Below are 18078 nucleotides of genomic sequence, written 5' to 3'. Positions count from 1 at the left end.
ATTTTACATTTAAAGGCAGTAGTGCAGAGAGGTTAGGAATAGGGGACTTTGGAGTCACAGAGTCCTGAGTTCGGGTATCAGCTTTCCTACTTCCTAATTATGTGACTTTGGGAAAGTTGCTATAAATAGATGGTGATGATAATAAAATCCACCTCATGGGCTTGTTATGAGGATTAAGTGAAATAAGACTTGTAAAAGTGCTTGGAATAGTGCTTAATCCATAGCTAGTGACATATACGACTACTTCTCATGACTATTGTTAGTTACCCGGAGTCAGGCACTGGGCTAAGGGATGTGATACAGACCCAGTGATGAGGGTCAGGACAGGGGAGTGAGCTCAGAGAGCCCTGGGAGGGATAGGAACAAGGGACCTGCCCGGCGCTAGTCTGGGGTGGGGGTGGGAGGTGATTCTCTCTGGGACTGGCTCTATACCCCAGTACTGGAAGCACCGGGATCCAGAACAACTGTCCACCTGGGAAGCCCAGTGCCCTCATCCCCACAAATCCTTGCAATAACCTCCCATCACCAAGAGGGCAAACCTCTTCCCAGCAACCTCCAAGAGTTCAATTCAACATCAGGAAGAACATTCTCACATCTGGAAGTTGTGGAAACGTTTGTGCTAGGGAACCCCTGCCCTACAAGGTCTGAAGTCATCAATCTGGAGATCTTGATCTCACTGGTATTATCCTGGGCAAAGTTACTTCTCCCTCGGTGAGCCTGAGCTTTTTCCTTTGTAAAATGAGGAAACAACAGTACCAACTCCTAGGGTGTCATGAAGGTAGAATGGCCTAAGCATGTACAAAAGAGCAGAGTGCCTGGCACATAATAAAGGCTCAATTATTATCAAAATTATTATTAAAAATGACCTCAGAAAGGTGAAATGATGTACTTGACCAGGGTGAATCAAGTTAGGAAACGGCAAAGCTGGGGTTGAAGCCCAGGTCTATGGGACTAAGTCCAGTCCGTGTGTGTTCCGACATGTCAGCTGTTTCCTATATGCTTGACTCTTAGAAGGCACAGCTGCCCGACAAGGCACACTTAAAATACCCTTCTAGTAAGCTGAAACACCAGTTTGGCAAAAATTAGGGCATTTAACATTCCACGCCTCAGTGTATTTCCTGAGTTATTGCTTATTTGCTTGGACATCATGAGCTGTGGTTCATTCATCAATTTCCTACAACTGTGAATCCAAGACTACAAAAGCCCCACTGCTGTTAAATCCTGGAGTAGCTTTTTATACAATTCTGCAGTCCTCTTGTCTTCAGGTTACCTAGAGCCTATGAAAGCCTGGAAAAGGCCCTGGGGAGTGTCACTGAACAACTCTTAGCCAGAGTGGATTTTGCTGAATTTATACAGCCAATCGATAGCATCTACAGAGCAGGCAGGGAAGTCTTTGATACTTCTCTGAATTTACCCACAGGATCAGACACAAAGGCTGTTTGGGCTTAATGAGAGATCACCTAGTCTGGGGCTTTCATTTCCCATATGAAGAAATTGAGGCTCAGGGCGGGGATATGACTTGTCTGATGTCACCCATTAATGACAGCTATAACCATAATTCACATCCCATACTACCAAGCTAGGGCTTAAAAAGACCCACTTTGTCTCACTGTGCATTATGTTTACAGTGATCAAATGCATGACAGTATAGGGGCTTGCCTGGTGGCGCAGTGGTTAAGAATCCGCCTGCCAGGGCTTCCCTGGTGGCGCAGTGGTTAAGAATCCGCCTGCCAGGGCTTCCCTGGTGGTGCAGTGGTTGAGAGTCCGCCTGCCGATGCAGGGGACACGGGTTCGTGCCCTGGTCCGGGAAGATCCCACGTGCTGCGGATCGGCTGAGCCCGTGAGTCATGGCCGCTGAGCCTGCACGTCCGACAGCCTGTGCTCCGCAACGGGAGAGGCCACAACAGTGAAAGGTCCGCGTACCGCAAAAAAAAAAAAAAAAAAAAAAAAAAGAATTCATCTGCCAGTGCAGGGGACACGGATTTGAGCCCTGGTCCGGGAAGATCTCACATGCCGCGGAGCAACAAAGACCGTGCGCCACAAACACAGCAGTAATGCTGTGCTTCCTAAGAGAATTTATAATATCACCTGCAGAATGAGGAAAAACCTGATCGTCCCTACGCCCAGGCCCCAGTACATTGTCAGAGCTCAAGTGCCAAGGATGAGGAAGTGGTAAAAAGAATATGGAACCTTGGCAAACTCTCACATATCCGATTCCCACTAATTCCATTATGCCAGTGGTTCTCAACGTTTTCCAACTCGTAATTCTTTCTCAGCCATCTGAGGAGCCTGACACATTGTCACTAGTAACCGTGGATTACTGAACAGGAATTCTCAAAAGGGGAGATCTGGGAGCAGAGAGGAAAGTATACAGTTAGAAAAAGCCTCTCGAGTTTCCAACATTCCCTGTCAGGGGATTTTCCCTTGACTTGATCACTGCATTGAGCATTAATGTGGTAAAGAAATTTTCTGGAGGCAGTCTTGATAGTATATGTCCTGCTACCTCATAAATTCATTAGGATTTGATAAACTCTATTCCAAATTTTGGTTCAGAAAATGTCACAACAGGGAGAGAACAATCATTTAATACTAGAATTTATTGCTAGTTTATTATTACTATTAACACTAGAATGCTGGGACTTCCCTGGTGGTCCAGTGGTTAAGAATCCGCCTTCCAATGCAGGGGACGCAGGTTCGATCCCTGGTTGGGGAACCAAGATCCCACATGCTGTGGGGCAACTAAGCCCTCATGCCACAACTAGAGAGCCTGCGTGCCACAAATGGAGAACCCATGTGCCGCAACTACAGAACCCACACGCTCTGGAGCCTGCACGCCACAACTACAGAGCCCATGTGCTCTGGGGCCCATGCACCACAACTAGAGAGAGAAAACCCGCACACCACAACTAGAGAGAAGCCTGTGCACCACAACAAAAGACTCTGCGTGCTGCAACTAAGACCCGACACAGCCATAAATAAATAAATATTTAAAAAAATATTAGAATGCTAGAATTTGCATTCTCAAATTACTCAAGGACCCAGGGATCCTGGAGTTAAACATGATGCAAGTCTCCTCATGAACGTTTTAGTGCCTTTGAATGGAGAAGGGTATCTCCTTAGTATTCAATATGAAATGGAAAAGTGGAAGGAAGATCAATCCATTTCTTAAGAACATGAATTTCCAGATTATGTAATTACTTGAACTATACTCCATAGGTATCCCATTGGAAAATAACAGGGGCGAATATTTTATTCATACAACCACATGAACTACTTTCAGTGTCAGAGTGAGCTTGAGGAGTAATAAAGTCCAGGCCACAGCTGTTGCTTCCACTCACGTAGTTTTGTGTTGTAATGTGTTTCTTAAATTTGCATAGTACATATTAAAAAATAATACTGTGATAAGGTCTTCTTTGAGTGCTGGCTTTTAGGTACTGACCGGAGGGTTAAATAATAACTGCAATAGGATAAACCAGGAAAGACAACAGATGGCAAACATGCTGCCTCTCATCATGCGCAGGCCCAAGGCAGACATTTTTAATCAATCACAGAGTTTATGTTGCCCTCAGATGCAGCTTGAGATGCTACCTCAGCACAATGCTCTGGGCAGCCATTACAAACTTGGAGTTGTTTATGAGATGAAATCTCTTTGCTTTCTCTAAGGTATGTGCTACTGTACTTGATGCTTTTGTTAAAAAAACTACTGTGATCACAAGTGTTATGATTATGCATATGGATTGTTTTATGAAGAGATAATGGAGGTAACCATGGAAACTTCTGGTAGAGGTTGTTTTATAATATAATCTTTATCTGTAAACCCTATACAGAATTTGTATATCCTATACAGAATTATGTTAGATTATATATGCAGTAATGACACAGATGGGATTCATGGTATATTATGTATTCAGTAACATATTCCTTTGGTGACATAGGGATGGTCAATATGGACAAATGATAAGGTGAAGGAGTCAAGTTAGCACAAGTGGCACAACTATCAAAACATTTCTCAGCCTGAGACCCTGTGCTGGGAAAACCAGGCTGACCTGCCCAATAAGTAAAAACAAGCGTTGGACAAAGAGATAAGGGGTAAGAAAGTCCTTTGAATACTGTGAGATTGCATTTCCCAAACCCCATAATTAAGGAGAGATTCTGAGCTAGCAGGTCTGGTATGAGGCCAGGGAGTTGGTGAGTCTGATACACGGTCATGGTAGGAACCACTGCCTTAAAGTACCATATAAATGAGAGGTATGCTATGGTCATGTCTTGACCTTCTCTGCCTGAGTCTTACATGGGTTTATGGGCAGCCCCTTGGCTGGTGTGTTGTAATTCAGTTTCCGTCAGCCAGCCAACAAGAACTTATTGATAGTATACTATGGGCTTCTTAGATCATGGCTGGCATTCACCATCTGACCCTTTTATTTATTTATTTATTTTTGCGGTACGCGGGCCTCTCTCTGTTGTGGCCTCTCCCGTTGCGGAGCACAGGCTCCGGACGCGCAGGCTCAGCGGCCATGGCTCACGGGCCCAGCCACTCTGCAGCATCTGGGATTTTCCCGGACCGGGGCATGAACCCGTGTCCCCTGCATTGGCAGGTGGACTCTCAACCACTGCGCCACCAGGGAAGCCCCCATCTGACCCTTTTAGATTCAATTTCCCCAAACCTACTTCAACCTGCCAGCCTTGGCATGTTTGGGTAGCACCCATGTCTTAGTGCCTGATCCTATGGTCAAGCATACAGGAGCTCAAGTTAATGGAAAAAAATCTCGACTTGGTATAAGCTCAGGCAAGGTCTACACTTAAAGGGCACCTGTACTTTTACGCCCAACATGGAAGGGAAGCAGACAAGATGAAATAGTCCAAAAATACTTTTTGGAAATACAGGAATGACGGCTTTGTTTGCTGTGTTTTCCAGGTTGACAGAGCATGGATGGCAAATAGATTTCAACTTAAGAACGAAGTAACGCCAACTGATTGGTAGGGACTGCTTATAAGGCTGTGTTGGATGGGACTTCCCTGGTGGTCCAGTTGCTAAGACTCTGTGCTTCCAATGCAGGGGGTGCGGGTTCGATCCCTGGTCGGGGAACTAAGATCCAACATGCCACGTGGTGAGGAAAAAAAAAAGGCTGTGTTGGAAATGATTCTGAGGTCAGGTCTGGGCCCAGAGGGAGGAAGTGCAGTGACTGATTAACAATGTGAATGGAGGATGGACTAGCAGCACACGTGCTACACTGACACTGACCTCCAGATGCTAGGATAGGGAGAAGAGTGAGGGATGGGCAGAATTTTTGGAACTGGCCAACTAGAAGTAATCACTTCCTTGGCGAAGGGACGTTATTAATGACTGACGCATCTGATGTGATGGACTGGATTTAGTGTATAGGATTGAGTTTCAGTCCCAGTTCTGCTACTGGGACTGGATATCCTACTGTATATCTGATGGCTGACAGGGAGGGAAAGAGAGTTAGTACTTATTAAGTAACAGCTATGTGCCAGGAAGCACTAAGTGCTCTATATACATCGCATGATTTCATTAACTCCTCCGAGCTTCAGTTTTGTCATGAAATGGGAATAACATCGTCAGTGTGCTGTGTCAATTAAATATGGTAATGGGGCGAAAGTTCATTGTATACCGTACATTGTTATATTGATAGAAATACAGAGTATTAGTGCAATGACGATCCCCATTCAAGGCATGATCTAGTTGTTAGCCACAGGCCTCAGCCTCAGACAGTCTCGGATCCCAGCCTCATTACTTACTAGATTTTCCCTTTACCCCAATCTCCTCAAATAAAAAATGGAGATAATATCAGTACTATCTAATAAAGTACTATGATTACAGGAGACAACGCATGTAAGAGAGTGATCAGCAGAGTGTTTGGCACATAGCAAGCATTTGATAAGCGATAACTGCTTTTAAAAATTATAATTCTTCCTGTTATTATTTAAAAAGATCAGATCTTTGTCCCAGGTTTCATTAATGGACTCCAATCAAGTTTTTCATTCATATAAAAGTCTGGTGGACCATTCTCTGCAGGAGTGAGAAATCTCAGCATATGCTGTCATTTGCCAAGCAGGATTGGCCAATTATAGAAAGCAACAAGGCTTACCTGTCTGCTTCCGTTGATGACGGAGAAGTGTCCAGAATGACGGTGATTTCTGGCTTGGTGGATAAATTTACTAGATGGGTAGCATTTCCCTCAAGGACAGACTGAGTGGCATAGAGCAGAGGATTAAAATGGTCTGTCCCCACGTGCAGCTTGTGTGAGGAGTACTGTATCACATCAAAAAGTAAACCTGGGGGCTTCCCTGGTGGAGCAGTGGTTAAGAATCTGCCTGCCAATGCAGGGGACACGGGTTCGAGTCCTGGTCTGGGAAGATCCCACATGCCGTGGAGCAACTAAGCCCGTGAGCCACAACTACTGAGCCTGCGCATCTGGAGCCTGTGCTCCACAATGGGAGAGGCCGTGACAGTGAGAGGCCCGCGCACCACGATGAAGAGTGGCCCCCGCTCGCCGCAACTGGAGAAAGCCCTCGCACAGAAACGAAGACCCAACACAGCCAAAAATAAATAAATTAAAAAAAAAAAAAAAAGTCAACCTAAAACGTTGGGTGAGAGATGGGGAGCGGTTTGAGTGAGAACTGAAGTTGCTGCACGTGCTGCTTAGGCTGCTCCCTAGAGTGAATGCACTGCCATTTGGATGGGGTGCGTTTGTGCCTGAGTTTCTGTCCTTTCTGCCTGTGACTGGAGATGGGCATGATGTAGGATATGCTGCTTGACAACCAGTAAGATATGATATATCCGGATGGGCAGTAACACACTACTTCATTCATTTCTCTTTTTAATATGGTGAAGAGAAAAGGCTTTTAAAAAAGAAAAAAGCTCCTTTCCACAGAAAAGCCATATGTGATCACTGTAAAAATCCCAGGAAAAAAAGAAAAAAAATCACTTGTAACTTTACCACCCATTGATAACTATTGTTAGCATTTTGATATATTTCCTTGGAGGAATTTTTAAATATATATATATTTATGTATACATATGTTGGCATATATGTGCTTATGTACATATACTCATATTTGCATAGTTGCAAATCATACTGTGAATGTTATTTTTTCTATTTTTTTTACACCTTTATTGGAGTATAATTGCTTTACAATGGTGTGTTAGTTTCTGCTTTATAACAAAGTGAATCAGTTACACATATACATATGTTCCCATATCTCTTCCCTCTTGCGTCTCCCTCCCTCCCACCCTCCCTATCCCACCCCTCTAGGTGGTCACAAAGCACCGTATTTTTTCTATTTTAACATATTGGTACATTCCCATTTCAATAAAAATTTTGAGAGGGCTTCCTCTCAAAGGTTTTATAACATTTCTATATATGGCTGTACCATAGTATACTTAAAACACACTGCTGATCACTGGATTATTCAGTTAACAATTTGTTATTAAAAGAAATGCTGAGACTAAAAAAAAAAAAAAAGTCTGGTGGAAAACTGATGTAATTTTGGGTCTTGCAAATCAAAGTCTGAGTCTCTTATCCCCTGACTTTCCCAGAAACAAAGAGCAGACAGTAAAACTGGGACACTGGGCCCTACTCCCCAGTCAGGAGGCAGGCCGCTACAATGGCACCGCAGAGCTTGGGAATGCCAAGCCTCGGCTCTGCGCTCTCATGTACCACTCACTCAGAGTGGACGGGTGTTTTTTTGTGGAATCAGCAGTGCTGCTGGGTAAATGCCGCACACAGACACTTACCACTTAGAAGAACTTGCCACAGGGGGCAAGTGGAATCTCTGCTCTGACTGACACAGGCTGGACGAGCAGAGGAGACCATCCATCAGTGTCAGGAAAGATCTGAAGCACCCGGCTAGTCAGTTGAAATAAAATAAATTATTTACTGATCTCAGAATCCAGCTGCTCACTTGAATGCTCATAAAGAATGTTTGCTGCCCTGAACTTCGCAGTAGATGCTGTTTCAGAAAGAAAGAATTTCTGGACTACTGTGTGCAGCCTTTTGTTGTTGTTGTGAGAATGAAAAGGGTGTTATCATCTGCTTTCCAAGAAGGAAGTAAGGGTCTTAATACATACCTGAGCTCATCTACATGCGAATAGGAAATGAACTTATTTATTCACTGCATGATATAGTACTCGTGGGCACAGTTTATCCGATTGTCACAAAATTACTTAGGATTAATTAATGAAGTTTTTGCTTATAACGGTAAAGACTGAATTTAGATTCATAACAGAAACAAATGTTCTGACAACATCTAATATTTTAGAAGTTCCTCAGTTGTGACTTTCCACCAGAGGGTGCTATGTGTGCCACTGGAAGCATTCAGAGGTGACTGGGACCAGCTTCCAGTCACCTCACTTCTGAGATCCAATGCTCTAGGCAGAGACACTTGCATTACTATCATCATCTATTTCTACCTGGCAAGTCTCCACCGTGACTTTGCCAATAGAGCCACTACTTAATTTGAGTGACCTGGTTAAATACTTTTAAGATGGTGGACTAGTGCTCGCTTGGGCAGCACATATACTAAAACTGGAACGATACAGAGAAGATTAGCATGGCCCCTGTGCAAGGATGACATGCAAATTCGTGAAGCGGTCCATATTTTTATACCCTGAGAAAACTGTAATTCAAAAAGAGTCATGTACCACAATGTTCATTGCAGCTCTATCTACAATAGCCAGGACATGGAAGCAACCTAAGTGTCCATCGAAAGATGAATAGATAAAGAAGATGTGGCACATATATACAATGGAATATTACTCAGCCATTAAAAGAAACGAAATTGAGTTATTTGTAGTGAGGTGGATGGACCCAGAGTCTGTCATACAGAGTGAAGTAAGTCAGAAAGAGAAAAACAAATACCATATACTAACACATATATATGGAATCTAAAAAAAAGGTCATGAAGAACCTAGGGGCAGGACGGGAATAAAGACTCAGACCTACTAGCGGATGGACCTGAGGACACAGGAAGGCGGAAGGGGAAAGGGTAAGCTGGGACGAAGTGAGAGAGTAGCACTGACATATATACACTACCAAATGTAAAACCGATAGCTAGTGGGAAGGAGCCGCATAGCACAGGGAGATCAGCTCGGTGCTTTGTGACCACCTAGAGGGGTGGGATAGGGAGGCTGGGAGGGAGGGAGACACAAGAGGGAAGAGATATGGGGATATATGTATATGTATAGCTGATTCACTTTGTTATACAGCAGAAACTAACACACCATTGTAAAGCCATTATACTCCAATAAAGATGTTAAAAAAAAAAAAGATGGTGGACTAGGAGAGAAAGCAATAGGCAAAATAAACATAACAATGACAATGATAACAGCACTAAGATAAGCTACTATGGGCCACTTTCATACACAATCTTGAAAGGTAAACATTATAATTCCCACTTCATAAATGACAAACACTAAGACTGAAAGGGGAAGGGACCTGTCTAAGCTGACACTGCAGGCAAGTGGTAAAGCTGGGATTCAAACCCATTCTTGCCTGCAGAACTTGGGCTCTCTGCACAGACCCTTTTGTGGACTTTTTCCTTTGAATGAATATACAGATCAGAATCTGATGAATTCAAGTTTGGCTTTTTGCCTTTGGAAAAAATGTGGGGAAAGAAGCCTCGCTCTTGGTTATCTTTCCAAGGCACTGCTTTGCACCTTGGGGAACAGCAGGGATTACGCTCACCTGGGAAAATCCTCACCTTGTACCCTGGACCTCTATCTTGACTGCAGTCAGGCTACTTACTGGGCTTCTTAAAACTAGACCCACTCAGAAAAAGCAGACCCTCTGTTACTGGGAAAGAACTGCAGGCAAACACAAATGATGTCTGAGTAGCATTCTTATTTTAGCAACTTTTGCGGTATGCGGGCCTCTCACTGCCGTGGCCTCTCCCGTCGCGGAGCACAGGCTCCGGACGCGCAGGCCCAGCGGCCATGGCTCACGGGCCCAGCCGCTCCGCGGCACGTGGGATCCTCCTGGACCGGGGCACGAACCCACATTCCCTGCATCGGCAGGCGGACTCCCAACCACTGCGCCACCAGGGAAGCCCTAGCAAACTTTTAATTGAACATATACAAAGTGTATAAATCCCAAGAGTTTATATAACTTGACTTTTCCACAAAGTCTACATACTCATGTAATCAGCCCCCAGATCGAGAAACAGAACCTTACGAGTACCCCAGATGCTCCCCCATCCAGTCACTAGAGCCTCTTCACTCTCCAGGATAACCACTATCATTACTTCTACATATTACTTTTGTGTACTTTTGAACGTTATATACATGGAATCATACAACATGTGCTTTCTCCCCCTTTTTTGGGCATCTGGCTTGTTTTTGAGCAGCCTTATTAATTTTACTTCTATGAGAGATAACAGAAAAAGCATCTTTAGAAGAACAATGCTGAAGAACTTTATGTTTTAAGAATTAACATTAAATAAGCAATTTTTACCGCTTTAGAGGTTTTTTTTGTGAGGAGGGAGAAAGAGGTTTACGGAGGGGGAAAAAAGGTAGGTTGTGTGTGTTCCAATTCAGATACTGGGTGCTAATTCATCTATTTAGTCTGTCAGAATCACCATCATCTTACAAGCTCTTGTTTACTGAGCACTTGCTATGTGCCATGCACCTTTCTAAGTACTGCGCGTGTGATAATGACTTTTCATCCCCGTAATTACCCTATCTATGAGACAGAGACTATTATCTTCATCTTACAGAGGAGGAGATTGCGGCTCTGCATCACTTGACTGTGTTGATACAGCTAATGAATGAGCCGGGGTTTGAACCCAGGCTTCTAACTCTTCAGTCTGTCCTCCAAGCTTCCACTCTATTGCCTCTCCACTAACAGCTCACTTACAGTCTACCAACTGCCAGGCCCTGCGCTAAGCTAAGTGGAGTATCTGACTCATTCCCCACAGCAATCCTAAGAGGCTGGCACACTGATATTCCCATTTAAACAGAATGGAATCAAGCCTCAGAAAGATTAAGACACTTGCCTAATACCGCTGGTTGTCGACAGAGCCACAATTTAAACCAGTAAGCTACTGTCAGCATATCTCAAGCTCCTGTCGGTCAAGTTGGGATGAATGTTTGAGAGCTTTTTGAGACTTATTACAAATTAGCCACACTAATGCCCACATTAGAAAAGGTTTTATTATGAGACATTTACAAAACATTTGTGAGGAACATAACATTAGTGAGCCTTAGAGTTAGAATTCAAACTTTCTCCCTTTAGGCATGAAGCAAACGAAGCCCAGGAAGAGGCAGTGTGGCAGAGGTCCCGGCAGAGCCCAGGAGTAGCTCAGCTCCCTGACTGGGTAAGTCTGGCACCTGTACCCGCTCCCCTGCCCTCCCATCATCCTCTTTCATGCAGCACGTGCATTCCAGTTGGCCAGACCAGGGTTCTGCCCCTGATACCACTACCTACCTGCTGTGTGAGCATGGGCATGAGACTTCACCTCTCTGCACCTCATTTACCTTCTGTGTCAGATGGAGACAGTAAAAACACCTACCTTTTAGGTAGGTTAGTAGTGCATGTAAAGCACTGAGCACAGTGCCTAATACACGCACATACCTATAGATGACGGCCAAGAGGATGGTGATGATGTTGGCGTATTCATATTCTGCTGACTACTACGACACTTTTTCTACCTCTGTTAGGTTTAAGTCAAAACAGAAATTTAGCACTTACTGGAAACAAATTAACCCCAAATATTAATTGAATTTTAGTTCTAGATTATCTGGTGAGGATCCAAATATAACTTCTGAGATCATTAAAAAGCTTCCCGAATAAAGGCACGAATGAATAAGGAATGGATTCATGGAGTAAGAAAAGGCAAGTAGCAATGTTACAAAGCAGTTCTAAGGATAGGATGTAGGAGAATTACAGAATGAAAATTATGGAACTTCACATAAGTCAATCAGTTTGCAAAGAGTCTCAAGTTAGTTCTATTTCTAATATTCTGCTTCATAAAAAAGAAGACAAGACAGAGCACTCAGGTGGGAAAAAGGAGTTACTTTAAATTTCACTGCTTCAACATCTTCTCTGAAAACAAATTACCGTTAGTCATTCAGGTCACATAAAAGTTGTATGTTGTTTCTTTCCCTATTTCGACATTGACCACTGATAGAAAGTTGACACACTTACCTAACTGTACATCAGTTGTGAATCGGAGTCTGTGAATCATGCTGACTTTGAATGACTTGTAATGGTGGCTGCTCAGCATATCCTGTACTGTAGCTATGTCAATTTGCGAATCCTCCTCAAAAACCCCGTCTGCCCTTGAACCTGGGGAGGAAAAAGCAGTTTAACACATAAAGATACATGAGGCTTGGCAAATGGTGTCTGCTTAAAATGCTTTGGGATAAATTAAAATAATATGGGCTATTTAATTTGGAAAAGAAAAGGCTGAGCGATGACTTAATAATGCCATTCCAGTAAACAAAGAATGGTAACACATTAATCATTGAACAATTAATTCCACAAACACTGCCTGTTCTATGGCAGGCCCTTGGCTGGGCAGCAGCAATACAGAGGGCAGAAAAACTCCTGCTCGCCAGAAGCTCTGTCTCCACAAGAGTAAGTCAAAATCACAAAAGCATGGGTGGTCACACTTCTTGCTTCTTTTTCTATTAATTTTCCTGATCATAAAAGTAGTCCATGCTCCTTGAAGAATCCCTGTTCTTCCCACGATTCGCAAACTGTTTATCAGCTTCCTGTCCTGCGTCCCACAGCCTCCAGTGGTTCAGGTACGAGACTGCTCGCGCTCAGACGGCTGTAACGGTCTCCTCAATGGCCTTCTGGCCACCAGGATCCCTCAGCAGTCCAGCTACTACAGGACTTTCCGATTTATCTTTCTAAAGGTTTGATCACTCATTCACTCATCAAACGTGTAGTGTGCACTAAGTACTCTGATATTGATAGTGGGGACAAATAAGAAGACTGGAGCTCAAAAATCTTCCCTGGCTTCCCAAGGCCTCCTGAATGAAGCACACTCTTTTCAGTCAAGCAATCGAGGACGTCCACAATCTTGCTGAAACAAAAATTTCCCATTTTATTTGTCATTTCTAACACATACCTTCTCTCAGCTCTTCCCAAACTCCTCAGACTATATATAGGTTCAGGTTTTTCTACTTCTGGTTCTTTGCTCATGTGGTACCGTTGGCCTAGAACATCCCTCTGTCAAAACTCCACCCAGGCTAGCTCAGATTCCACCTCCTCTTGAACTCCATGGCAGCTGGTTTATACTGGACTTGGAGCCAGGGAGACCTGGGCTCAATTCCTGGCTCTGCCTCTAGCTTACTGTGTGATATTGGCCAAGCGACTATTTCTCTCAACCCCAGCATCTGCCATCCACAGAATACCAAAACATATTTAGAGAATCTAGTATGTAATATGCTTAATAAATAGCAGTCATGATTATTTTTATTCTCTTGTCATAGTGGATCACATTTAGGCTTGCACTAGAATTGCTGAGTGGTTGCTGTGTCCTAAATTGGAAACTTCGTGAGGATCAGTAAAGTCTCTTATTCATCTCTACATCTTTTCCTGCAAGCAGTACAGGTAACTGGCATGCTCTCACTAAATTTTGCTAAATAAACAAATCAATCAATAATAATAACGATAGCTAGTACAGGTGAGTACTCATACATCAGGCATGGCACTGAGCGCTTCACACATGCATTTAAGTCTCAAGACAACCTGGTAGGTAGGTCCTATAATTTTCGTATTACACAGATGAAGAAGCCGAGGCTCTGAGAGGCAAAGTCACACGCCCAAGGTCACATAAGCAAAGCTAAACTAACTCTCGTCACCCCCCATGCCTGAGTTTGAAATGTGGTCTTCTGAAGGTGTGGCTGCTGGTGGGAGGGAGCATCTGTCTAGAAGAGGCCAACCAGAGCGGGGTGCCCAAGGCCTTGTGATGAGCACACAGAGACGGTTCCACAGGGAGACCATGAGAGAACTCCTTGGCACAGAGTTGGAGGAATGGAAAACTCTAGATTTGGGCATAAAACTGGAAAATTCTCTATGCCTACCAATTACACACTTTCCTTCCCACAGTTATTCCTTACAGGGGAGGCTTTTAAGGCAAAGCTGTTTTCTGATGCCTTCACATTTAACTAATTTATTAGGAATTGTGCGTTTTATTTCCAAACACTACAACTATTCCCAGCTTGGACCATTCTAGCACCTACAAGGATGCTTTCCCCTCGGTAAGGCTGCAGCCTCGGCCTTAACGGGCCAGTCACCGAATGCCTGTGACACAGTCCCACGTGTTGGCCTCTCCGCCCAGGTCACCCTTCTTCCCATTGCACTCCCTCCTGGCCTTTTTCTCCAGGCCTCCTCCCCATCCCTCTGATGAGCTTGGCTCAAGTGACATTCCAAGGAACCCTAAGTCTAGCTCAGCTCCGTCTGTCACTGCACCCTGCATTTCCCTTCAAGTTATTTATCACAGATAGTAATCGTCTGTCTCCACCACTAGACTGTAACCCCAAGAGCAGAGGCAGAGTAACTGCTTTACTAAACACCAGAGCGCAGACCCTGCTAGTGCTACCACGCACAGAATAAAGCAAGAGCTCAATAACAATTTACTGGATGAATACCGAGTGCCGTATCCCTAGGATCAGAGAGGCGTAGTGACTTAACCAACATCACATTGCCAAGACTAGCAAAGTTGCACTCGATGTCTGCAAGGGTCATTTGGTAACCCTGTTTCCTTTCTCTGGAACACCTGTGATTTTGGATACAGATGCTGTCATCATGACCGCTACTGTCTCCAGAGTAATGCCCACATCGCAAGCCAAGAGGCTGGCTAGAAATTAAAGTTTCAAATAGTTATTCACTTTCTCCAAATATACCTTTTACTAAAACAGAGCTGCCAAGATGTGTTTACTTTTACTTTAGAACTTTTTAAACTGAGAATTTTGGAGAAATACTAAAATCCTTTCATGTTTTAAATCATTTAAAGCCATCTTTTCTCAGAAAATGCCATTATGAGATACAACTCAGCTTAAGAACTTCTGTTTTCTTTACCAGTTAGTATTTTCTAAATATTGCAGGTATTTGATTTGGAAAGAGGTAACAGCTCATTATGCTAAAATGCCAATTATTTTAAAAAAACCACACTTAAGAGTTTTACGTTTTATGAGGTTGGATTAAAACTAATTTAAAAATTACTATAACGTGACATAATTCTTTACTGAGCAATTTCAATGCCAGCTGCTAATAAAGCATCTTAGATGCTTTTAGATAAAGTGGTGCATAAATATGACTGGAAATTGATTTAGCTTCTTGCAGAAGCTACTGAAGAATGACATATTTTGTTTAATACACCAGCTAATGTAGTCCTAAAAGCTCAAACAAGTGCCAGTTTTCACTCCTAAATTTGCTGTGCGAGATTAATGAAAACTTTATATTTTGCTGAAATGTTAATAATGGGCAGATGAGATGATAGGATTTTAGTAGAGGTCTTAAAGCTATGGAATAACCAGCAAGGCTTGTCAGTTTCCGCATATTAATTTTGTTCAAGACTTATATAGCTGGAGCTGGCTCAACACATTAATGCTTCTTGCATTGACCTTCTACTCTCTGACAGTGTAAATTCATATCCCATTTAAGGATTTAAGTCCCCTTGATACTTGGGTGAGTTCTGAGCCTTGCCCCAGTTGACAAGGGGTGTGTTTACTTTTACGGTCAAAAGGGCAGCAGCACCGGGGGAGCAGAGAAGGAAGAAACAGTCCTGCACTCACCTCTGATACACACTGCTCACCCCCAAGCAGGTTAGCTGCTGAATGGGAACAACTTCTGGTTTTGGAGTTCCAGTGCCATTTCTCAAAGTAGGCTCAGGAATTCCTCTGCTTGGGGGGGACGTGTCTGTGTGTACAGATCAGTCAGCCATGCAACCTGCAACTACTGTCCCCATGCCTGCAGTGTGCTAGACTGGGAAGGGACATTGATGAAGATAAGGCAGGGTTCCCGACCTTCAGGAGCTTACAAATTCACTACAGAACACCAAGAAAACAGGACAAGGCAGAGAGAAGTGCCCAATAAATGATGCATGCAACAGACACTTAATCTAAAGGCACACATCTGAAGCAGAGCATTACAGCAAAAGCATTTTTTTTTTTTTTGAACCGGGAAAGTTCTGACTTTGCATTTTTACTGTTTGTATCCTTCTGGAAAGGGGTGAACCCAAACACACATGAAAGATGCTTAATACTGCACCACAGTGCATATTAAAAATATTACTGTACTATCAACTTCACATTCCAAAACGACTTCTGTTAAGAGAAGACATTTTTATCTACTCGAACTAAAAAATAGAACCAGAATGTCTTAAAAATAAACATATTAAAAAAAACCACTCCCCAAACTGTTAATTTAATTGATATATAACCCTTTGGTATTTTGTTAAATTAGCAATTAAAAAGGTCACAAGCAATTAAATGAAACAAAAGCCACACTGTGTTCATCTACATTAATGCTGAATTGGGTCTCCTCATGAATGACAAGATAAATTGTAATGGTGCCTTCAAAGACTTCACAATGTATTTTGTCAAAGTCGAGAGTGTTAATGTCTCTATGTGCCATGGATTACCATAATGTATTGTGTCAAAACGCTTGAGCTGCAATAACTCAAAGATGTATTGTGATAGATCAAATTTTTTTGGGGGGGGGGCCTAAAAGTGACTTGAGCACCAGAGCTCAAACGGACTGACAACAGGCTCTGGAAGGATGACAGAGAGCACGTTCATGATACAGAAAGCGCTGGGGAACAAGCAAAAAATCCAAGAGAGGAAGAAGCGTAGCTGTCTGGAGTAAGGAATCAGGAAAAAAGGAAACAAGGAGTGGCACCTGTCTTAATGGCAACACCAGGCCAGGGAAGAGGGAGCAAAGGGAAGCAGAGAGGAGGGGAAGGAGGAGGCTGGCGGGGTGTAAGGGCTGCACCGAAGAAAGAAAGAGGAGGTACTGAGAGAGAGCCGGGATGTGGCCCTAGGGCTTAATAACACTGGAAGGAACCTGGAACATCGAGTTCAGAGATGTAGATTCAAATCCTAACTCTTGACACCGTGGGTCAAGAGCAGGTCAAAAACCTTGCCCAAGGTTCCACTGTTGGAAAGAGGCGGAGCTGGGACAGATCTATCGGACTCCGGAGTCATGTTCCTTCTCCTGCCCCTCCAGTGTCACCACATTCCTACAAGCAGCAGCAAGGACAGGGACTGTGTGGGTAACTGTAAACTCTAAGTCAGTGGTTCTCAAAGTGCAGCTCAGGACCCCAGGTGTGGGGGGAGGCGGGTCCATAACCTCAGTACTGTTTTTATAATAATAACAGTAAGACATGATTTGCCCTTTTCATGCCTAATATCTTACAAGTGCACAAAGTAATAAAAAAAGTTCATTGATATGTTTCTGATTCCACATTGCAACCAACCTTTAGGAAACTATCACTTGAGTTTTGGTATAGCAACAAATATTAATATGCACTATTATCTGCAAAGGCTACTGAAATACTCCTCTTGTTTCCAACAACCTATCTATGTTAGCGAAATTTTCTTCATATACTTCAACCAAAACAATGTATTGTAACAGACTGATTGCAGAAGTAGATATGAAAATCCAGGTGTCTTCTATAAAGCCAACATTACAGAAATTTGCAAAAATAGAAAATACTGCCCACTGGTTCAGGAGATTCGTCAATAACTTATCTTCCTGGTGGAACAAAAATAAATGCTTTTCAGAGAAAGGAAAACAAAAAAACAAAACAAAAAAAACCCCAAACCAAAATAAAAGAGTGCTCTTATCATTAAATTTTTAAAAGAAAGTATTTTTATTTTATTTTTAAAAATTTTAATAAAAATGTTATTTATGTTCACATATAATGGATTTACCATTATTTTTAATGATTTCATAAATATTTAAAAATCTCTCAGTTTTTATTCCTAATAAATAGATATAACTCAATAAACAAAAGCTCTCTGAGGCCCTCAATAAATTTTAAGAGTCTAAAGAGGTCCTAAGACCCAAAAGTTTGAGAACTGCTGCCTTTATTGGTTCTTATGCC

General features: G+C 42.9%; 1 protein-coding gene and 1 non-coding gene across 4 annotated transcripts in view; one reads left to right on the top strand and one right to left on the bottom strand.

The window, feature by feature from the left end:
* MAPKAP1 (MAPK associated protein 1) overlaps positions 1–18078 on the bottom strand; it is a 230153-nt gene that overhangs the window by 31812 nt on the left and 180263 nt on the right. For all 3 annotated transcript variants that reach the window (XM_060014148.1, XM_060014149.1, XM_060014150.2), the window contains one exon: positions 12165–12305. In XM_060014148.1, coding sequence (XP_059870131.1) covers positions 12165–12305 — 141 coding nt within the window. The remainder of the gene's footprint in view (positions 1–12164; positions 12306–18078) is intronic.
* On the top strand, positions 8520–8626 carry LOC132427789 (U6 spliceosomal RNA). Its single transcript, XR_009519995.1, has one exon. It is a non-coding gene; the product is annotated as a U6 spliceosomal RNA (small nuclear RNA).

Source organism: Delphinus delphis, chromosome 6, assembly GCF_949987515.2.
Source record: "Delphinus delphis chromosome 6, mDelDel1.2, whole genome shotgun sequence".
Lineage (NCBI taxonomy): Eukaryota > Metazoa > Chordata > Mammalia > Artiodactyla > Delphinidae > Delphinus > Delphinus delphis.
The sequence above is the reverse complement of the archived record's forward strand: the minus strand, read 5'-3'. Positions and strand labels throughout refer to the sequence as shown.